This window comes from Salmo salar, chromosome ssa11 (assembly GCF_905237065.1).
Source record: "Salmo salar chromosome ssa11, Ssal_v3.1, whole genome shotgun sequence".
Classification (NCBI taxonomy): Eukaryota; Metazoa; Chordata; class Actinopteri; order Salmoniformes; family Salmonidae; genus Salmo; species Salmo salar.
The window spans coordinates 31,455,001-31,479,531 of NC_059452.1; the positions used below are offsets into that span (position 1 = coordinate 31,455,001).

The following is a 24,531-nucleotide window of genomic DNA, read 5'->3' on the forward strand; positions in this document are numbered from 1 at the left end:
AACTAAGCCCTCGCCCCTAGCCAAGCAGGCTATCCTGGAGGGAACCTCCAAGTGGTCCGCCAAGATCAACATCACAGGTTAGTAGTACCAACACTAAGAACTAAGCCCTCGCCCCTAGCCAAGCAGGCTATACTGGAGGGAACCTCCTAGTGGTCCACCAAGATCAACATCACAGGTTAGTAGTACCAACACTAAGAACTAAGCCCTCGCCCCTAGCCAAGCAGACTATACTGGAGGGAACCTCCAAGTGGTCCGCCAAGATCAACATCACAGGTTAGTAGTACCAACACTAAGAACTAAGCCCTCGCCCCTAGCCAAGCAGACTATACTGGAGGGAACCTCCTAGTGGTCCACCAAGGTCAACATCACAGGTTAGTAGTACAAACACTAAGAACTAAGCCCTCGCCCTAGCCAAGCAGACTATACTGGAGGGAACCTCCTAGTGGTCCACCAAGGTCAACATCACAGGTTAGTAGTACAAACACTAAGAACTAAGCCCTCGCCCCTAGCCAAGCAGACTATACTGGAGGGAACCTCCTAGTGGTCCACCAAGGTCAACATCACAGGTTAGTAGTACAAACACTAAGAACTAAGCCCTCGCCCCTAGCCAAGCAGACTATACTGGAGGGAACCTCCTAGTGGTCCACCAAGATCAACATCACAGGTTAGTAGTACAAACACTAAGAACTAAGCCCTCGCCCCTAGCCAAGCAGACTATACTGGAGGGAACCTCCTAGTGGTCCACCAAGGTCAACATCACAGGTTAGTAGTACAAACACTAAGAACTAAGCCCTCGCCCCTAGCCAAGCAGACTATACTGGAGGGAACCTCCTAGTGGTCCACCAAGATCAACATCACAGGTTAGTAGTACAAACACTAAGAACTAAGCCCTCGCCCCTAGCCAAGCAGGCTATACTGGAGGGAACCTCCTAGTGGTCCACCAAGGTCAACATCACAGGTTAGTAGTACAAACACTAAGAACTAAGCCCTCGCCCCTAGCCAAGCAGACTATACTGGAGGGAACCTCCTAGTGGTCCACCAAGGTCAACATCACAGGTTAGTAGTACCAACACTAAGAACTAAGCCCTCGCCCCTAGCCAAGCAGACTATACTGGAGGGAACCTCCTAGTGGTCCACCAAGGTCAACATCACAGGTTAGTAGTACAAACACTAAGAACTAAGCCCTCGCCCCTAGCCAAGCAGGCTATCCTGGAGGGAACCTCCTAGTGGTCCACCAAGATCAACATCACAGGTTAGTAGTACAAACACTAAGAACTAAGCCCTCGCCCCTAGCCAAGCAGGCTATACTGGAGGGAACCTCCTAGTGGTCCACCAAGGTCAACATCACAGGTTAGTAGTACAAACACTAAGAACTAAGCCCTCGCCCCTAGCCAAGCAGACTATACTGGAGGGAACCTCCTAGTGGTCCACCAAGGTCAACATCACAGGTTAGTAGTACAAACACTAAGAACTAAGCCCTCGCCCCTAGCCAAGCAGACTATACTGGAGGGAACCTCCTAGTGGTCCACCAAGATCAACATCACAGGTTAGTAGTACAAACACTAAGAACTAAGCCCTCGCCCCTAGCCAAGCAGACTATACTGGAGGGAACCTCCTAGTGGTCCACCAAGATCAACATCACAGGTTAGTAGTACAAACACTAAGAACTAAGCCCTCGCCCCTAGCCAAGCAGGCTATACTGGAGGGAACCTCCTAGTGGTCCACCAAGGTCAACATCACAGGTTAGTAGTACAAACACTAAGAACTAAGCCCTCGCCCCTAGCCAAGCAGACTATACTGGAGGGAACCTCCTAGTGGTCCACCAAGGTCAACATCACAGGTTAGTAGTACCAACACTAAGAACTAAGCCCTCGCCCCTAGCCAAGCAGACTATACTGGAGGGAACCTCCTAGTGGTCCACCAAGGTCAACATCACAGGTTAGTAGTACAAACACTAAGAACTAAGCCCTCGCCCCTAGCCAAGCAGGCTATCCTGGAGGGAACCTCCTAGTGGTCCACCAAGATCAACATCACAGGTTAGTAGTACAAACACTAAGAACTAAGCCCTCGCCCCTAGCCAAGCAGGCTATACTGGAGGGAACCTCCTAGTGGTCCACCAAGGTCAACATCACAGGTTAGTAGTACAAACACTAAGAACTAAGCCCTCGCCCCTAGCCAAGCAGACTATACTGGAGGGAACCTCCTAGTGGTCCACCAAGGTCAACATCACAGGTTAGTAGTACAAACACTAAGAACTAAGCCCTCGCCCCTAGCCAAGCAGACTATACTGGAGGGAACCTCCTAGTGGTCCACCAAGATCAACATCACAGGTTAGTAGTACAAACACTAAGAACTAAGCCCTCGCCCCTAGCCAAGCAGACTATACTGGAGGGAACCTCCTAGTGGTCCACCAAGGTCAACATCACAGGTTAGTAGTACCAACACTAAGAACTAAGCCCTCGCCCCTAGCCAAGCAGACTATACTGGAGGGAACCTCCTAGTGGTCCACCAAGATCAACATCACAGGTTAGTAGTACAAACACTAAGAACTAAGCCCTCGCCCCTAGCCAAGCAGGCTATCCTGGAGGGAACCTCCTAGTGGTCCACCAAGGTCAACATCACAGGTTAGTAGTACCAACACTAAGAACTAAGCCCTCGCCCCTAGCCAAGCAGGCTATACTGGAGGGAACCTCCTAGTGGTCCACCAAGGTCAACATCACATCTTAGCACAATCACTGAGGCCTGGTACTGGGAAGGTTTGCTGGATTATAATAAATGTCTTCAGATCGTTTTGAGCAAGGCACATAGCTGGAAGGGCGATACACCACTGTGGATGATTCTGTGCTCCGCCCGATGGGTGATGTGTGTGTGTGCGTGTATTACCTTGCAGGGGTGTGACTAGAGCATACAGTTCCTCTGGGCTAAATTACACCAGGTTGGGCTGAGCTGAGCTATATTATTGTCCAGCTAGCATTCCTGCCGCTCCTTGTGTGTGTGTCAATCAATCCCCAAGAGACTGAGACAGAGAGAAAAACTGCCTCCATCTATCTCTATGGCCTTATCCAACGTCCTGTTTTAGAACCGACGTATTGACTCTTTATTTATGTATTATTCATTTGATAAACACAGACACACATTGATTGTGTAGCACTTTGGCGGTAGATAGATAGGCAGGCGTGAGATGTGAATGTTCTGCATCAGCTAACTGCTACAGCCCAACCCTGGATCAGTGGATTTGTATAGACTCCTATAGGAAGGAGAATACAGTATACTTAATAAACTCCCTCTCTCCATCACTCCTTTTTTCCATCTTTCCACCTTTATCCCTCTCACTCTCTATATCTCTCCCTCTCTCTCTCTCTCTCTCTCTCTCTCTCTCTCTCTCTTTTTCTCTCCATCCCTCAGCTCTGTAGTTGTGGTACATTATACTACATTATACAGAGCCAACATAGACATCAGCCGTTCTCTGCCTCATTCTATTCTTTCCACCTCTTTCCACTCCTCCCTCTCCCTTTCCACATCACCCTCTCTCTCTCCGCTACCCCCTCTCTCTCCCCCTTTTCTCCCTTTTCACTCTCTCCACCATTTCTTCCCTATCTCTGTCTATCCCCTGTATCCCCTCGCTCTCTCCCTCTCATCCCCTCTCCCCCCTCTCTCTCATTGTATTGTATTTCCTTGCTGCCAGAGGCAACACGAGGCTGTTGCTTCTCATTTGTGGTGTCTTTGAGAGCCCGGCCCACCAGTCTCTGTCAGTGAGAGAAGAGGGGCTGGCTGGGGGAGTTATGTTCCATGAATAATACAGTGTCACTCATACATATTTAATACACAGTGTCCTTTTTCCTTTTATGGGCCTTGTCTTTCAGCAAGTTGTTGTTGTTGGTATAGTCTGGCTAGGGCAGACTATACCAACAATTTGGTATTGATTTGTATTCTATTTAACCTTTATTTAACTAGGCAAGTCAGTTAAGAGCAAATTCTTATTTACAATGACGGCCTACCAAAAGGCCTCCCATGAGGGCTGGGATTAAATAAAAATATAGGACAAATGTCAAGTTGAAGATGCAACATATCACATGAATTGCAAAAGTCTAAAAGCTATAATATGTAACTTTTTGGGCGACCTGACCAAATTCACATAAAAATGTGAGTTATAGATCTGTCATTCTTATTGAAAGCAAATTTAAGACGCGGTAGATCTGTTCTATGTGCAGAGTTTCTATGCTTCCTGTTCTTAAGTTTAGTGTTTGCATCATTTACTGTCGGTTTTGTACACCAGCTTCAAACAGCTGAAAAAATATATTTGGGGTTATTGAAAACATGTTTAACAGAGATTTAGATGGTACAATCATTCTCTAAACTATACACTGAGTGTACAAAACATTAGGAAACACCTTCCAAATATTGAGTTGCACCCCCTTTTGCATGGACTCTACAAGGTGTCGAAGGCATTCCACAGGGATGGTGGCCCATGTTGACTCCAAAGCTTTCCACAGTTGTGTCAAGTTGGCTGGATGTCCTTTAGGTGGTGAACCGTTCTTGATACACACGGGAAACTGTTGAGTGTGAAAAACCCAGCAGCATTGTAGTTCTTGACACACTCAAACCAGTTTAAAGTTACTTAAATATTCACCCTCTGAATGGAACACATACACAATCCATCTCTCAATTGGCTTGAGGCTTACAACTCCTTATTTAACCTGTCATCTCCCCTTCATCTAGATAGCAGATGTTCTGAAAGAGCTGCAAAACCTGGACCCGTACAAATCAGCTGGGCTAGACAATCTGGACCCTTTCTTTCTAAAATTATCCACCGCCATTTTTGCAATCCCTATTACCAGTCTGTTCAACCTCTCTTTCGTATCGTCCGAGATCCGGTCATCCCCCTCTTCAAAGGGGGTGACACTCTAGACCCAAACTGTTATAGACCTATATCCATCCTGCCCTGCCTTTCTAAAGTCTTCGAAAGCCAAGTTAATAAACAGATCACTGACCATTTCGAATCCCACCGTACCTTCTCCGCTGTGCAATCCAGTTTCCAAGCTGGTCATGGGTGCACCTCAGCCACGCTCAAGGTACTAAACGATATCATAACCGCCATCGATAAAAGACAGTACTGTGCAGCTGTCTTCATCGACCTGGCCAAGGCTTTCGACTCTGTCAATCACCGTATTCTTATCGGCAGACTCAATAGCCTTGGTTTCTCAAATGACTGCCTCGCCTGGTTCACCAACTACTTCGCAGATAGAGTTCAGTGTGTCAAATCGGAGGGCCTGTTGTCCGGACCTCTGGCAGTCTCTATGGGGGTACCACAGGGTTCAATTCTCAGGACGACTCTTTTCTCTGTATATATCAACGATGTCGCTCTTGCTGCAGGTGATTCCCTGATCCACCTCTACGCAGACGACACCATTCTGTATACATCTGGCCCTTCTTTGGACACTGTGTTAACTAAACTCCAAACGAGCTTCAATGCTATACAACACTCCTTCCGGAGCCTCCAACTGCTCTTAAACGCTAGTAAAACCAAATGCATGCTTTTCAACCGTTCGCTGCCCGCACCCGCCTTCCCGACTAGCATCACTACTCTGGACGGTTCTGACCTAGAATATGTGGACAACTACAAATACCTAGGTGTCTGGCTAGACTGTAAACTCTCCTTCCAGACTCATATCAAACATCTCCAATCCAAAATCAAATCTAGAATCGTCTTTCTATTTCGCAACAAAGCCTCCTTCACTCACACTGCCAAACTTACCCTAGTAAAACTGACTATCCTACCGATCCTCGACTTCGGCGATGTCATCTACAAAATAGCTTCCAATACTCTACTCAGCAAATTGGATGTAGTCTATCACAGTGCCATCCGTTTTGTTACCAAAGCGCCTTATACCTGTATGCTCTAGTCGGCTGGCCCTCGCTACATATTCGTCGCCAGACCCACTGGCTCCAGGTCATCTAGAGGTCTATGCTAGGTAAAGCTCCGCCTTATCTCAGCTCACTGGTCACGATAACAACACCCACCCATAGCACGCGCTCCAGCAGGTATATCTCACTGGTCATCCCCAAATCCAACACTTCCTTTGGCCGCCTTTCCTTCCAGTTCTCTGCTGCCAGTGACTGGAACGAACTGCAAAAATCGCTGAAGCTGGAGACTTACATTTCCCTCACTAACTTTAAACATCAGCTATCTGTGCAGCTAACCGATCGCTGCAGCTGTACATAGTCCATCTGTAAATAGCCCACCCAATCTACCTACCTCATCCCCATATTGTTTTTATTTACTTTGCTGCTCTTTTGCACACCAGTATCACTACTTACACACCATCATCTGCTCATCATCATCTGCTCATTTATCACTCCAGTGTTAATCTGCTAAATTGTAGTTACTTTACTATGGCCTATTTATTGCCTTACCTCCTCATGCCATTTGCACACACTGTATATAGACTGTATATAGACTTTCTTTTTTTCTATTGTGTTATTGACTGTACGCTTGTTTATTCCATGTGTAACTCTGTGTTGTTGTTTCTGTCACACTGCGTTGTAAATGAGAACTTGTTCTCAACTAGCCTACCTGGTTAAATAAAGTTGAAAATAAAAATATTCAGTCTATGTCTTGGAAAGAGAAGGTGTTACTAATGTATTACTGTATTCCATAATTGCTTGTTTTGTAACAATTGCTTGTTTTATCACATAAACTTAGCCAAACTATTAGAATTTTAGCAACCAGGAAATGGTTATTCCACCTTTAACACATCACATGAAATGGATGATGTAGTACAGAATTGGATGACGTAGTACACAATTGGATGACTTAGTACACAATTGGATGATGTAATACGCAAAATATGGACCTGTTTTGGCTCGTGAACACCACTTTCAAAACGGCTGGCTGAAATTATACAGATGTTCAGGAGTGCATCTTTAACTGCTGTATCTTTAATAAGACATCTCAGTCTTATTCCCCCATAAAAAAAACAGAAGTGCACTTGTTTTTTCCTACTAGCACTGACTCTGCTGATAACTTCTTTATTGAGGAACAATGTATTTACAAAGACTGTGATATGTGGTTGTCTCAACAAGCTATCTTAAGATTAACGTAAGTCGCTCTGGATAAGAGCATCTGCTAAATAATAATACAAATATATTTAAATGTGTGTGTGTGTGTGTGTGTGTGTGTGTGTGTGTGTGTGTGTGTGTGTGTGTGTGTGTGTGTGTGTGTGTGTGTGTGTGTGTGTGCTCGTGCATGGTCTTGTGTGATGGTGGTGGACTGGTCTCTCTTAGGTATCTGTCTGTTGGCGAGGCAGATATTCACTGCTTCCCCAACAAGCAGATTGGCTATACTGGAGACAAGTTTACATGGCTATGGTACCTATACATAAGACATAGGACAAGGCTCATACTAGTGCATAGCAAGTAATACAGCATTAAACCTGCAGGCTTTACGTGTTACATATATTTTAATATGTATATTATACTGTATATTAGTTCTGGACTGGAACAAAAGCCTCTTAAGTCTTACTGTTGTTATTTCTGTCTCCCCCCGCTTCCCCCACCTCCCCCTACTTCCCCTGTCTCCCCTTGTCTTTTCCTGTCTTCCATTGCTTTCCCCTGTCTCCCGTTGTCTTCCCTGTCTTCTTCTACCTTCCCTGTCTCCCGTTGTCTTCCCTGTCTTCTTCTACCTTCCCTGTCTCCCCTTGTCTTCCCTGTCTTCCTCTACCTTCCCTGTCTCCCCTTGTCTTTTCCTGTCTTCTTCTACCTTCCCTGTCTCCCCTTGTCTTTTCCTGTCTTCCTCTACCTTCCCTGTCTCCACTGTCTCCCCCATCTTCCTCTACCTTCCCTGTCTCCCCTTGTCTTTTCCTGTCTTCCTCTACCTTCCCTGTCTCCCCTTGTCTTCCCTGTCTTCTTCTACCTTCCCTGTCTCCCGTTGTCTTCCCTGTCTTCTTCTACCTTCCCTGTCTCCCCTTGTCTTCCCTGTCTTCTTCTACCTTCCCTGTCTCCCCTTGTCTTTTCCTGTCTTCCTCTACCTTCCCTGTCTCCACTGTCTCCCCCATCTTCCTCTACCTTCCCTGCCTTCCCCTGTCTTCCCATGTCTCCCACGTCATCCCCTGCCTTCCCCTGTCTTCCCATGTCTCCCACGTCATCCCCTGTCTTCCTCTGTCTTCCCTGTCTCCCCTGTCGCCCCTGTCTTCCTCTGTCTTCCCATGTCTCCCACGTCATCCCCTGCCTTCCCCTGTCTTCCCATGTCTCCCACGTCATCCCCTGTCTTCCTCTGTCTTCCCTGTCTCCCCTGTCGCCCCTGTCTTCCCCTGTCTTCCCATGTCTCCCACGTCATCCCCTGCCTTCCCCTGTCTTCCCATGTCTCCCACGTCATCCCCTGCCTTCCCCTGTCTTCCCATGTCTCCCACGTCATCCCCTGTCTTCCTCTGTCTTCCCTGTCTACCCCTGTCTACCTCTGTCTTCCCTGTCTACCCCTGTCTACCCCTGTCTACCCCTGTCTTCCCTGTCTACCCCTGTCTTCCCCTGTCGCCCCTGCCTTCCCCTGTCTTCCCATGTCTCCCCTGTCTCTCCCGTCATCCCCTGTCTTCCTCTGTCTTCCTCTGTCTTCCCCTACCTTCCCATGTCTCCCCTGTCGCCCCTGCCTTCCCCTGTCTTCCCATGTCTCCCCTGTCTCTCCCGTCATCCCCTGTCTACCCCTGTCTTCCTCTGTCTTCCCCTACCTTCCCATGTCTCCCCTGTCGCCCCTGCCTTCCCCTGTCTTCCCATGTCTCCCCTGTCTCTCCCGTCATCCCCTGTCTTCCCATGTCTCCCCTGTCTCTCCCATCATCCCCTGTCTTCCTCTGTCTTCCCCTACCTTCCTCTGTCTTCCTCTGCCTCCCCCTGTCTTCCCATGTCTCCCCTGTCTCTCCCATCATCCCCTGTCTTCCTCTGTCTTCCCCTACCTTCCTCTGTCTTCCTCTGCCTCCCCCTGTCTTCCCATGTCTCCCCTGTCTCTCCCGTCATCCCCTGTCTTCCCCTACCTTCCCATGTCTCCCCTGTCGCCCCTGCCTTCCCCTGTCTTCCAATGTCTCCCCTGTCTCTCCCGTCATCCCCTGTCTTCCTCTGTCTTCCCCTACCTTCCTCTGTCTTCCTCTGCCTCCCCCTGTCTTCCCTTGTCTTCCCCTGCCTCCCTCTATTCCCCTGTCTCTCCCTGCCTCCCCCTTTCTCCTCTCCAGTGATGTGTGCCCAGGGTCTGCAGGCCAAGGATAAGACAGGTTCCAGTGACCCCTATGTGACTGTCCAGGTAGGGAAGACCAAACGGCGTACCAAGACCATCTTTGGTAACCTCAACCCTGTCTGGGACGAGAAGTTCTTCTTGTGAGTATGAACATACAGTATATCACTGCTACAACATTACTACAACCTAAGCCAGTGTACTACAGACTGTATTATAGACGTGGTCCTTTGTGGCTTAGTCGGTAGAGCATGGCACTTGCAACCCCAGGTGTCGTTGGTATGATTCCCGCTGGGGCCACCCATACATAAAATATATGCACACATGACCATAAGTCCTGTCCAGGTGGTGTACATGAAGACTGCCTCAGGCTACAGAAACAGGAGGTATGCTCCTACCCTATGGGCCATTCTGGTTCAGACAAGGCTACCTTCTTAAGCTGTAATACAAACCCTTTACTCCAGCAGACATTGTTATCACAGACATGTAGGACCTACAACACCAACAAATGAGGGGAGAGGAGATGGAAAATAATTCAAATGCATTTCACTGAAAAATGTGTTATTAACATGAATTTCATCTACAGTGCATTTGGAAGTATTCAGACCCCTTCACTTTTTCCACCTTTTGTTACGTTACAGCCTTATTCTAAAATAGATTAAATCAATGTTTTTCCTCATCAATCTACACACAATACCCCATAATGATAAAGGAAAAACAGGTTTTTAGAAATGTTTGCACATTTATTAAAAATAAAAAACAGAAAGTATTACATAAGTATTCAGACCCTTTGTTATGATACCCAAAATTGAGCTCAGGTGCATCCTGTTTCCATTGATCAGTGAGATGTTTCTAGAACTTGATTGGAGTCCACTTGTGATAAATTCAATTGATTGGACATGATTTGGAAAGGCACACACCTGTCTACATAAGGTCCCACAGTTGACAGTGCATGTCAGACACAGATCTGGGGAAGGGTACCAAAACATTTCTGCAGCATTGAAGGTGGCCTCCATCATTCTTAAATGGACAACATCTGGAACCACCAAGACTCTTCCTAGAGCTGGCCGCCCAGCCAAACTGAGCAATCGGGGAGAAGGGCCTTGGTCAGGGAGGTGACCAAGAACCTGATGGTCACTCTGACAGAGTACCTCTGTGGAGATGAGAGAACCTTCCAGAAGGACAACCATCTCTGCAGCACTCCACCAATCAGGCCTTTATGGTGGAGAGGCCAGATGGAAGCCACTCCTCAGTAAAAGGCACATGACAGCCCGCTTGGAGTTTTCCAAAAGGCACCTAAAGGACTCTCAAACCATGAGAAACAAGATTCTTTGGTCTGATGAATCCAAAATTGAACTCTTTGGCCTGAATGCCAAGCGTCATTTCACCCCAGCTTTGAGTGTACAGCTTTGTTTGAGTTTACTGAAAGTATTATGAAGCTAACCCATGTTAGCTCAGGCCCTTTTAAATAAACAACAACTTCTAAAATGGAGAGGGAACTTTTGATGATGTGTAGTGCTGTTGTGCTATTTAGAGATTGACCCATGGTGCCATTAGAGAAGGTATTATGGTTTTAATCTTGCTCTCTGTGAGTCTGAACTCTGAACTCTGAGTGGTGACAGACTGTCATGTTGATTGTGATGTTGATCATATTGATTTAAGGTACACAGAGAACCCGAGAACTAATGGTATTATCTAAGACCTAACACAGACCTAAGACCTAAGACCTAACACAACCTAGAACACTGGAAACAGTATAGCACTATGAACGACACATTTCACATCAACGTCATGAGGCTTAAGGAGTCTGTTCTAAAGCCAGTATATCCTGTTGCTGTATAAATACGTCACAGTATCTGCAGTATCCTATATGGACTTAAAGCTGAAATACGCATAAGGTGGAACAGCACCATTGTTCACCACAGCCGCAATTGTTGTTGTTTTTGTTTTGATGATAAAAGAGAAGAGGATCATCCAGCATCCTGAACACATTATGTTGCCATACATCCTCTGCTTTTCTATGGCGCGTGCAGTAACGTGCACTAATGACGTGCACTAATGATGTGAAAACATGTTTGTTGTTTGAAATAACTTCTTATTTTGTTGTAATATTACCAACGAATGTGGCAGTTTCACCGAGTATGGATTCCAGCTTTAAATAGAGACATACATTTCCATAGAAACCATAGCGCTGGCGATTACAATACCTGTATCTAGGAGACAAAGAGGCTTTGTTAGAGCTGCCTTCCACCATGTTCTCTGTCTGCTGATGGAGGCATTGTGTGTGTGTGTGTGTGTGTGTGTGTGTGTGTGTGTGTGTGTGTGTGTGTGTGTGTGTGTGTGTGTGTGTGTGTGTGTGTGTGTGTGTGTGTGTGTGTGTGTGTGTGTGTGTGTGTGTGTGTGTGAGTGAGTATCTACAGTGTTTATGAGAAACCACAGAATGCAACGCAGATAGAGTTACACTGCTCACTCTTGCCTCCTGTGCAAACAAAATGGAGATGGAGAGGGAGAGAGAGAGATGGAGAGTCAGAGACAGAGGGAGAGAACAAGAGAGAGAGAGAGAGAGGGAGAGAAAACAAGAGAGACAGAGAGAGAGAGACAGAGAGAAAGAGAAAGAGAGAAAACAAGACAGAGAGATAGAGAAACAGAAAGACAGCAAGACAGAGAGACAGCAAGACAGAGAGACAGAGAGAAAACAAGACAGAGAGATAGAGAAACAGAAAGACAGCAAGACAGAGAGACAGAGAAAACAAGACAGAGAGATAGAGAAACAGAAAGACAGCAAGACAGAGAGACAGAGAGAAAACAAGACAGAGAGATAGAGAAACAGAAAGACAGCAAGACAGAGAGACAGAGAGAAAACAAGACAGAGAGATAGAGAAACAGAAAGACAGCAAGACAGAGAGACAGAGAGAAAACAAGACAGAGAGATAGAGAAACAGAAAGACAGCAAGACAGAGAGACAGAGAGAAAACAAGACAGAGAGATAGAGAAACAGAAAGACAGCAAGACAGAGAGACAGCAAGACAGAGAGACAGAGAGAAAACAAGACAGAGAGATAGAGAAACAGAACGACAGCAAGACAGAGAGACAGCAAGACAGAGAGACAGAGAGAAAACAAGACAGAGAGACAGAGAGAAAACAAGACAGAGGGAAAATATGTTATCCTCATGCCATGTGACAGGGTCTTGGGATCTTAGCTCTCTGCCTGGCAGGGACATCCATCTGTGGGTGCCACTAACACACACACACACACACACACACACACACACACACACACACACACACACACACACACACACACACACACACACACACACACACACACACACACACACACACACACACACACACACACACACCCCTGGGTGGGGGAACACTAGGGACAGCAGGGTTTCCTAAAGAGAGCCGGTGGGGCAGAATGATGTCAATCCCACCTGACAGACATTCCCCTCACCTCTCCTTTCTCCCTCTCCTCTCCTCTCCTCTCCTTTCCTCTCCTCTCCCCTCCTCTTCTCTCCTGGCCCCTCCCCCTCTCATCTGTACTCTCCTCTATTATTCTCTACTTTACTTTACTCTTCTCTCCCTCTCCTCTCTGTTCCTCTACCATCTTCCATTCTCCTCTCTCTCCTCCTACCAGGTCTTTCATGTCCCACATACATCTAGCGGAGAGGACAACTCCAGACCACTCTCCATCCTTTGAAGCCCCAATGACAACCCTAACCTAACAGCCACCGACACTATGCCAACCCTAGCCATAACATATGACTGTGACGTGACTACACTGAGTCTCCAGGTCTGTTTGTGCTCCAGGATAGTGTGAGGTCATATCAAGTTAAGTCAGAGCTGCTGCCAGTAGATAAAACAGCTGAGCGGCTCTAGAGAGGATGGGAGGAGGGAGGAGGGAGGAGGGCCACAGCTTTTCACCTTCAAGGGCTATTTTCTAGATTTTTTACAGCTTTTTTTCTCTGATTTAGTCACCCTAATTTGGGCCATCATACAAGGGTAAAAACGGCAATAACTTTTGAACTAATTATTATAGAGACATGAGGTTTGGACACCCTAAACCATTGGTTACTGTCACGCCCTGACCATAGAGAGCCCTTGGTTCTCTAAGGTATAGTAGGTCAGGGCGTGACTAGGGGGTGTTCTAGGTTTATTATTTCAGACCACGGCCACAGAAACCCCAAGATTTATTTGGGGGGAGGGGGCACATGGAGCTGGCGGCTGAGCAGAGGGAAAAGCCAGAGTCCACCTGGGAGGAGATAGAGAGGTGGTCGGTCGACCCAAGGAGAGTACCAGAGCCCACCTGGGATTCGATGGAACAGTGCGAGGAGTGATACCGGAGAATGGAGTTGGCTAGGAGTATGCGGCAACGCAGACATTTGGAGGAACGTGTCATCAGTCCGGTGAAACCTGGGCCGGCTCCACGTATCTGGCCTCCAGTGCGCCTCCCCAGTCTGGTAGGTCCTGTGTCTCCTCCTCGCACTCGCCCTGAAGTGTGTGTCACCAGTCCGGTACCACCTGTGCCGGTTCCACGCACTAGGCCTCCAGTGCGCCTTCCCAGTCCGGTACGTCCTGAGCCTGCTCCTCGCACTCGCCCTGAAGTGCGTCTCCCCAGTCCGGTGTATCCTGTGCCAGCTCCCCGTACTCGCCCTGAGGTGCGTGTCACCAGTCTGGTGCCACCTGTGCCAGCTCCACGTGCTAGGCCTCCAGTGCGCCTTCCCAGTCCAGTGCGTCCTGTGCCAGCTTCCCGCACTCGCCCTGAGGTGCGTGTCACCAGTCGGGTGCCGGCTCCACGCGCCAGGCCTCCAGTGTGCCTCCCCATTCCGGTACGTCCTGTGCCTGCTCCCCACACTCGCCCTGAAGTGAGTGTCACCAGTCCGGTGCCACCTGTACCGGCTTCACGCACCAGGCCTCCAGTGCGCATTCACAGTCCAGAGCTTCCGGCGACGTTTCACAGTCCAGAGCTTCCGGCGACGGTTCCCAGTCCAGAGCTTCCGGCGACGGTTCCCAGTCCAGAACCTCCTGGCGATGGTCCACAGTCCGGAACATCCTGCGACGGTCCACAGTCCGGAACCCCCTGCAATGGTCCACAGTCCGGAACCTCCTGTGACAGTCCACAGTCCGGAACCTCCTGCGACGGTCCACAATCCGGAACCTCCTGCGATGGTCCACAATCCGGAACCTCCTGCGACGGTCCACAGTCCGGAACCTCCTGCGACGGTCAACGGTCTGGAGAGTCCAGGCACAGCGTCCAACCCAGCTCCAAGGCTGAAGCCTTCCTCTGCGCCGGTGGCCAGTCCAGGCACGGTGTCCAGTCCCGCTCCATGGCGGGAGCCTTCCTCTGCGCCGATGCCCAGTCCAGGCACGGTGTCCAGTCCCTCTCCAAGGCCGGAGCCTTCCGCTGCGCTGGTGCTCAGTCCAGGCATGGTGGCCAACCCAACTCCATGGCCGGAGCCTTCCTCTTTGCCGGTGCCCAGTCCAGGCATGGCATCCAACCCAGCTCCATGGCTGGAGCCCTCCTTTGCGTCGGTGCCCAGTCCAGGCACGGCATCCAACCCAGCTCCTTGGCCGGAGCCCTCCTTTGCACCGGTGCCCAGTCCAGGCACGGCGTTCAGCCCGGCGCCATGGCTGGATCCGGGGTCTGGGCGGGGGCTACGACCTGCACCGGAGCCGCCACCGCCACTAATCCCCCCCCACCCTCCCCAGTTGGTTTCAGGTTTTGCGGCCGGAGTCCGCACCTTTGGGGGGGGTACTGTCACGCCCTGACCATAGAGAGCCCTTGGTTCTCTATGGTATAGTAGGTCAGGGCGTGACTAGGGGGTGTTCTAGGTTTATTATTTCTATGTTGGTGTGCTTGGTATGGTTCCCAATTAGAGGCAGCTGGTAATCACCGAACATTTCTGTAAAAAAAAAAACAATAAAGCCTTACGTTCCACATTTTTTATTCCTTTCGCGTTGTAGGCATCAGATGCACTTGATTCAGCATCCCTAATGACGGGAAGGCAAAGTGTTCCCATTTTGAACCCATTCATGTGTCTGAAGGTAGAACTCTGCTTACCCGGCAGGTCCAGAGAGGAAATCAAGTGCACCTACATGCCTACCACTGGCCAATAAGATAGTTCAGATCACTGTGTCTGCACAGTTTCCTTGAGCCATAGACTGTAAAAAAAAAACTTGAACACACAGCAACGTTGATACTGTGAGAATTCAAAACTGTTAAAACTATGACTAAAGAGAGACTCAACAAATACAGCATGTTTAAGTTGTTATTCAGCACTGTCAACGCTTTTATAAGCCATAAGATGTGTGTTCTCCCTACACCCACTCATGCTACAACCAGCACTGCAGCTGCAATGAATGAGAATAGCAAAGTGTTCCGATAATCATTGTATTTTTATTATAATAGCGGCTTGTGTCTTTTTTTAATATCGCCCTAAACTAACTCACTTTACTGGTGCTGTTTTTCTACACATGGTGCTTTGATGTCCAGTGAGTGTCACAACGCTACAGACCGGATCAAGGTGCGTGTGTGGGATGAGGATGATGACATCAAGTCTCGCATGAAACAACACTTCAAACGAGAGTCGGACGACTTCCTGGGTCAGACCATCATCGAGGTCCGCATGCTCAGCGGGGAGATGGATGTGTGGTACAACCTGGGTATGTTCCAGATCATACTGCTTCCATGTTCCAGACAAGACTGGTTCTATGTTCTAGAAAAGACTGGTTCTATGTTCTAGAGAATAATATTTGTATGTTCTAGATAATATTGATTATATGTTCCAGATCAGACTGCTTCTATGTTCCAGATCAGACTGCTTCCATGTTCTAGAGAAGACTGGTTCTATGTTCCAGATCATACTGCTTCCATGTTCTAGATAAGACTGGTTCTATGTTCTAGATTAGACTGGTTCTGTTCTCTATAAAACTGGTTATATGTTGTAGATTAGACTGGTTATATGTTCTAGATAATAATGTTTCTATGTTCTAGATAATAATGATTATATGTTCCAGATCTGACTGCTTCCATGTTCTAGATTAGACTGTTTCTATATTCTAGTTAAGTTTGGCTCTATGTTCTAGATAAGACCGCTACCATTTTCTGGATAAGAGGACTGATGCATCTGGTTCTGTGTTCTAGATAAGAGAACTGTCACGCTCTGACCTATGAGAGCTGCTTTTTTCTCTGGTTAGTTAGGTCAGGGTGTGATATGGGTGGGCAGTCTATGTTTTTTGTTTCTATGTTTTGTTCTTGTTTTTCTATTTCTAGGTTGAGTTTTTGATGATCTCCAATTAGAGACAGCTGGGTCGTGTTGTCTCTAATTGGAGATCATATTTAAGTTGGGGTTTGTCTATGGGATTTTGTGGGTAGTTGTTTTCCGTTTTGTGAGTATCACCTGGTGGAACTGTTGGCTGTCGTTTTGTTGTTTTGGTTTAAGTGTTATCATTTAAAATAAATATGAGCACTCTACACACCACGCCTTGGTCCGCTTTATAAGTCTGGTTCTGTGTTCTAGATAAGAGAACTGATAAGTCTGGTTCTGTGTTCTAGATAAGAGAACTGATAAGTCGATGGTGTCGGGAGCCATCAGATTGAAGCTCAACGTGGAGATGAAGGGAGAGGAGAAAGTAGCTCCGCCCCACGGCCAGTACACCTGTTTACATGAGGTTAGACATCTATACTCACCAACTGGTCTGAAGGATTTCTCTACTCTATGGAAACTGTTCCAGGAACTGTCTCCCTCTCCTCCTCTTCTCTCATGTTATTCTCTTCATCCTGTCTTTCTCTCTTCCTTTACAACCTGTTCCAGGAACTGTCTCCCTCTCCTCCTCTTCTCTCATGTTATTCTCTTCATCCTGTCTTTCTCTCTTCCTTTACAACCTGTTCCAGGAACTGTCTCACTCTCCTCCTCTTCTCTCATGTTATTCTTTTCATCCTGTCTTTCTCTCTTCCTTTAGAACCTGTTCCACCACCTGACGGAGGTAAAGAACAGTGGAGCGGTGAAGATCCCAGAGGTGAAAGGAGAGGAGGCGTGGAAGGTCTACTATGACGACGTGTCCCAGGAGATAGTGGACGAGTTCGCCATGAGATACGGAGTAGAGTCCATCTACCAGGCCATGACGTAAGGACGCTCTCTTTATCTTTCTCCCTCTTTTCTCTCCTCTTGGTTCTCTGAAGGCTTACTGCTGTGCTGATGTAATACAGGAAATCATGCCTCTGTGTCCTCAGTGTTAAAACTATAGAATCCATGGATTCAATTTCTATGGTTCAGAGTGTGCATGTGTGAGAGAGAAGGAAGCGCCTGGCTGCCTGTGTGTGTGTGTGTGTGTGTGTGTGTGTGTGTGTGTGTGTGTGTGTGTGTGTGTGTGTGTGTGTGTGTGTGTGTGTGTGTGTGTGTGTGTGTGTGTGTGTGTGTGTGTGCGTGTGTGTGTGTGTGTGCGCTGCATGCTCTAAAGCCACCATGGGAATTCACAGGAAGTCATCATGGTTCTCAGTGTTCTCTCTCCACGCTCGCCTCCCGCAAGTGCTTCTGGGTAATCTGGAGGCTGAGAGCACAGTAATTAATTATGCTCCCCGATGTGAGCATCTGTGTGTGTGTGTGTGTCTCTCTTTCTCCCCCTCTCCCTCACGCTCCATATTTTTTTGTCTCTCTCACTGTGTTTTGAAAGGCTATTTAATAAATAATAGATATGGCCCAAAAAATGGGCTGCTCATTTTTGAAAACCTTTGAAATGCACCTCAAGTTAACCTTTCCTTGTATCAGTATTAAACTATCTCATATAAAGACCGTGTCCCAAACACCACTCTATTCCCTAATAGCCCCATGGGCCCTGGTCAAAAGTAGTGCACTATAAAGAGAATAGGGTGCCATTTGGGACACTCCCTAACAGTCAATGCCTGACTGTAGAGCAGAATAGATACCTGTTAAGAGGCAGCCTTCTCCTTCTCTCTCACTATTCCCATGACCCATTTAGGTTTAGTTTAATGGATTCAGCTCAGAGAGGGAGAGAGGGAGAGAGAGGGGGGCGGGGAGTGGGAGATAGAGGAGAGTGGGAAAGAGAGGGCGAGAGGGGGGAGATAGCGAGAGAAAGAGTGGGAGAGAGAGAGGGGGAGAGAGAGAGCTGAACCTAGAGAAGAGTCCCCTAAGCAAGCTGGTCCTGGGACTCTGTTCACAAACACAAACAGACCCCACATAGCCCCAGGACAGCAACACAGTTAGTCCCAACCAAATCATGAGAAAACAAAAATATAATTACTTGACACATTGGAAAGAATTAACAAAGAAACAGAGCAAACTAGAATGCTATTTAGCCCTAAACAGAGAGTACACAGTGGCAGAATACCTGACCACTGTGACTGACTGACCCAAAATTAAGGAAAGCTTTGACTATGTACTGACTCAGTGAACATAGCCTTGCTATTGAGAAAGGCCGCCTTAGGAAGACATGGCTCTCAAGAGAAGACAGGCTATGTGCACACTGCCCACAAAATGAGGTAGAAACTGAGCTGCACTTCCTAACCTCCTGCCAAATGTATGACCATATTAGAGACACGTATTTCCCTCAGATTACAATGATCCACAAAGAATTAAAAAAACAATTCCAATTTGGATAAACTCCCATATCTATTGGGTGAAATACCACAGTGTGGAATCACAGCAGCAAGATTTGTGACCTGTTGCCACAAGAAAAGGACAACCAGTGAAGAACAAACACCATTGTAAATACAACCCATATTTATGTTTATTTATTTTCCCTTTTGTACATTAACTATTTGCACATTGCTTGTATATGGATCTTTTGTGAGTATAATGTTTACTGTCAATTTTGTATTGTTTATTTCACTATTGTTGATTATCTATTTCACCTGCTTTAGCAATGTAAACATATGTTTCCCATTCCAATAAAGCCCTTTGAATTGAATGTAATTGAATTGAGTGAGAGGGGAGAGAGGAGAGTCGATCCTGAAGGCCTTCTACAGCAGCTCAGCAGACAGACCTTCTGATCCAAATAGACCTTCTATAATGGATGGACCATCTAAACCACATAGCCCAGCGGTGGCCATCCCTTCGTTTGGGAAGCTATACCCTTCTGGAGGATTTTGATTCAACCCTACAACAACTAATTCTACTAATCAGTCGCTCCTGAGGACTTTGATTAGCTGAATCTGGTGTTTTACAAGTTTCAACAAATCAGAACTATGTTGCGTAGCATTGACGTTTCATAGAAGTGTGTGAATAGCTGAATCAGATGTTTTTGAACTTTCATCAACTCAGGCATATAGGCATAGACATGATGTGTTCAGCGTGTGTATGTGTCTCTCTGTGTATATTGGTATTGGAGTGTTGCAGTGAACATAGTATTGGAGTGTTGCAGTGAACATGGTATTGGAGTGTTACAGTGAACATGGTATTGGAGTGTTACAGTGAACATGGTATTGGAGTGTTGCAGTGAACATGGTATTGGAGTGTTACAATGAATATGGTATTGGAGTGTTACAGTGAACATGGTATTGGAGTGTTACAGTGAACATGTTATTGGAGTGTTACAGTGAACATGGTATTGGTGTTGCAGTGAACATGGTATTGGAGTGTTGCAGTGAACATGGCATTGGTGTGTTACAGTGAACATGGTATTGGAGTGTTGCAGTGAACATGGTATTGGAGTGTTACAGTGAACATGGTATTGGAGTGTTACAGTGAACATGGTATTGGTGTTACAGTGAACATGGTATTGGAGTGTTACAGTGAACATGGTATTGGTGTTGCAGTGAACATGGTACTGGAGTGTTACAGTGAACATGGTATTGGTGTTACAGTGAACATGGTATTGGAGTGTTACAGTGAACATGGTATTGGAGTGTTACAGTGAACATGGTATTGGAGTGTTACAGTGAACATGGTATTGGTGTTGCAGTGAACATGGTATTGGAGTGTTACAGTGAACATGGTATTGGTGTTGCAGTGAACATGGTATTGGAGTGTTACAGTGGACATGGTATTGGAGTGTTACAGTGAACATGGTATTGGAGTGTTGCAGTGAACATGGTATTGGAGTGTTACAGTGAACATGGTATTGGAGTGTTACAGTGAACATGGTATTGGTGTTGCAGTGAACATGGTATTGGAGTGTTACAGTGAACATGGTATTGGAGTGTTACAGTGGACATGGTATTGGAGTGTTGCAGTGAACATGGTATTGGTGTTGCAGTGAACATGGTATTGGAGTGTTACAGTGGACATGGTATTGGAGTGTTACAGTGAACATGGTATTGGAGTGTTACAGTGAACATGGTATTGGAGTGTTACAGTGAATATGGTATTGGTGTTGCAGTGAACATGGTATTGGAGTGTTGCAGTGAACATGGTACTGGAGTGTTACAGTGAACATGGTATTGGAGTGTTGCAGTGAACATGGTACTGGAGTGTTACAGTGAACATGGTATTGGAGTGTTACAGTGAACATGGTATTGGGGTGTTACAGTGAACATGGTATTGGAGTGTTACAGTGAACATGGTATTGGTGTTGCAGTGAACATGGTATTGGAGTGTTACAGTGGACATGGTATTGGAGTGTTACAGTGAACATGGTATTGGAGTGTTACAGTGAACATGGTATTGGAGTGTTACAGTGAACATGGTATTGGAGTGTTACAGTGGACATGGTATTGGAGTGTTACAGTGAACATGGTATTGGAGTGTTACAGTGAACATGGTATTGGAGTGTTACAGTGGACATGGTATTGGAGTGTTACAGTGAACATGGTACTGGAGTGTTACAGTGAACATGGTATTGGTGTTACAGTGAACATGGTACTGGAGTGTTACAGTGAACATGGTATTGGTGTTGCAGTGAACATGGTATTGGAGTGTTACAGTGAACATGGTATTGGTGTTGCAGTGAACATGGTATTGGAGTGTTACAGTGAACATGGTATTGGAGTGTTACAGTGAACATGGTATTGGAGTGTTACAGTGAACATGGTATTGGAGTGTTACAGTGAACATGGTATTGGTGTTGCAGTGAACATGGTACTGGAGTGTTACAGTGAATAGCAGCCCATTTGTTTGAGACACAGAGGGGTGACACCTTGGCCATCAGAACTGTATGAGTGTGTGTGGGGGGGCTCAGCCTAGTCACCTGTCTCTTGTATTTGGAGCAGCTCCTAAGATCAATGGAGTGAGGGGCGACATGTTTGTTTGTGTGTGTGTATCGGTTTTAAAGGAACATTACAATTCCATTGAGAGTTTTCTAATCTTCCTGTTATTGACCTTCTAGCTGGTTCCACTCTGCTGGGAATCACATGACATTACAACTAGCAGAATGTGAATGAGCACAGTCTGCCTCTGTATTTTCTCTCTCTCTCTCTCTCTCTCTCTCTCTCTCTCTCTGACTTTCATTTAATCTCCTCTATTATCTTTCCTCTACTAGTTGAATAATCGCCTCCTTCTCATGATTAAAGGAAAGTTACTACTTAAATCACACTTCAAAGAATAGTTAGTGTTTTGGTATTTTAATATCTTTCTCTCTCTCTCTCTCTCCCTTTCTCCCCACGCCCCCTCTCTCCTTCCCTCCCTCTCTCCCCCTCTCTTTCCCTTCCTCTCTCTCTCCCTCGCTTCCTCTCTCTGTCCTGCCCTCCCTCCCCACACCTCTCTCCCCCCAGGCATTTCTCCTGTCTGTCCTCTAAGTACATGTGTCCGGGGGTTCCAGCGGTGATGAGTAACCTGCTAGCCAACATCAACGCCTACTTTGCCCACACCACCACCGTCTCAACCAACATCTCTGCCTCCGACCGCTTCGCTGCATCCAACTTTGGGGTGAGAACACACACGCACGCGCACACACTCACCTACACACACCTCTCACCTACACACACACTCACCTATACACACCTCTCACCTACACACACCTCTCACCTACACACACCTCTCACCTACACACACACTCACCTACACACACCTCTCACCTACACACACACTCACCTACACACACCTCTCACCTACACAAACACTCACCTACACACACACTCACCTACACACACACTCACCTACACACACCTCTCACCTACACACACACTCACCTACACACACACTCACCTACACACACACTCACCTACACACACCTCTCACCTACACACACACTCACCTACACACACACTCACCTACACACACCTCTCACCTACACACGCACTCACCTACACACACCTCTCACCTACACACACACTCACCTACACACACACTCACCTACACACACACTCACCTACACACACCTCTCACCTACACACACACTCACCTACACACACCTCTCACCTACACACGCACTCACCTACACACACCTCTCACCTACACACACACTCACCTACACACACACTCACCTACACACACCTCTCACCTACACACACACTCACCTACACACACACTCACCTACACACATACGCATGCGCACGCGCACACACTCACCTACACACACCTCTCACCTACACACGCACTCACCTACACACACCTCTCACCTACACACGCACTCACCTACACACACCTCTCACCTACACACACACTCACCTACACACACACTCACCTACACACACCTCTCACCTACACACGCACTCACCTACACACACCTCTCACCTACACACACACTCACCTACACACACACTCACCTACACACACCTCTCACCTACACACGCACTCACCTACACACACTTCTCACCTACACACACACTCACCTACACACACACTCACCTACACACATACGCATGCGCACGCGCACACACTCACCTACACACACCTCTCACCTACACACGCACTCACCTACACACACTTCTCACCTACACACACACTCACCTACACACACACTCACCTACACACGCATGCGCACGCGCACACACTCACCTACACACACCTCTCACCTACACACACACTCACCTACACACACACTCACCTACACACACACGCATGCGCACGCACACACTCACCTACACACACCTCTCACCTACACACACACTCACCTACACACACACGCACGTGCACGCGCACACACTCACCTACACACACCTACACACACACTCACCTACACACACACACTCACCTACACACGCACACGCACACACTCACCTACACACACCTCTCACCTACACACACACTCACCTACACACACTTCTCACCTACACACACACTCACCTACACACACTTCTCACCTACACACACCTCTCACCTACACACACACGCATGCGCACGCGCACGCGCACACACTCACAAACACACACCTCTCACCTACACACACACTCACCTACACACACACTCACCTACACACACACTCACCTACACACACCTCTCACCTACACACACACTCACCTACACACACTTCTCACCTACACACACACTCACCTACACACACACTCACCTACACACACCTCTCACCTACACACACACTCACCTACACACACTTCTCAGCTACATTGTTTATGGCATTTGAAAACATCTGACTGAAATCATGAATATTGATCAGTACTGTTATGTTTTTGGTTTCCTCGTCTACACAATATATTCCACCCTTTCAAATACAACCAAAAATAAATGTATTAAATTAGAAGTACAAAGTTAAGTTGAACTCACAGTGTGATTGCTTTACTAACGGAGAAATCTATATATCTGTTTTTCTCACAGAGAGAGAAATTTGTCAAACTTCTAGATCAGCTGCACAACTCTCTGAGGATTGATCTGTCCAAGTACCGGGTTTGTACTCTCTCTCTCTGTGTGTGTGTGTGTGTGTGTGTGTGTGTGTGTGTGTGTGTGTGTGTGTGTGTGTGTGTGTGTGTGTGTGTGTGTGTGTGTGTGTGTGTGTGTGTGTGTGTGTGTGTGTGTGTGTGTGTGTGTGTGTGTGTGTGTGTGTGTGTGTGTGTGTGTGTGTGTGTGTGTGTTGTAGAGTGCTGTAAAACAGCGGGTGTCTGTGTATAATAGGATGATCTGTCCAGGGGTTGTACCTAGAGATGAATGGTTGTAATGATTTCTATCTCCAGGAGTCCTGTTCACTAGTCCTGTTCACTAGTCCTGTTCACTAGTCCTGTACACTAGTCCTGTTCACTAGTCCTGTTCACTAGTCCTGTTCACTAGTCCTGTTCACTAGTCCTGTTCACTAGTCCTGTTCACTAGTCCTGTTCACTAGTCCTGTTCACTAGTCCTGTTCACTAGTCCTGTACACTAGTCCTGTTCACTAGTCCTGTCCATTACACTTGTACACTAGTCCTGTCCACTAGTCCTGTCCACTAGTCCTGTTCACTAGTCCTGTTCACTAGTCCTGTTCACTAGTCCTGT

General features: G+C 47.1%; 1 protein-coding gene across 2 annotated transcripts in view; it reads left to right on the plus strand.

Moving 5' to 3' along the window:
* The window catches only part of LOC106592186 (protein unc-13 homolog C), a 177,639-nt gene that overhangs the window by 61,572 nt on the left and 91,536 nt on the right, over positions 1–24,531 (plus strand). For both annotated transcript variants that reach the window (XM_045689345.1, XM_045689346.1), the window contains exons 10-15: positions 9,216–9,357; positions 15,711–15,880; positions 16,773–16,888; positions 17,180–17,343; positions 21,885–22,038; positions 23,884–23,952. In XM_045689345.1, the coding sequence (XP_045545301.1) occupies positions 9,216–9,357; positions 15,711–15,880; positions 16,773–16,888; positions 17,180–17,343; positions 21,885–22,038; positions 23,884–23,952 (815 nt within the window). The remainder of the gene's footprint in view (positions 1–9,215; positions 9,358–15,710; positions 15,881–16,772; positions 16,889–17,179; positions 17,344–21,884; positions 22,039–23,883; positions 23,953–24,531) is intronic.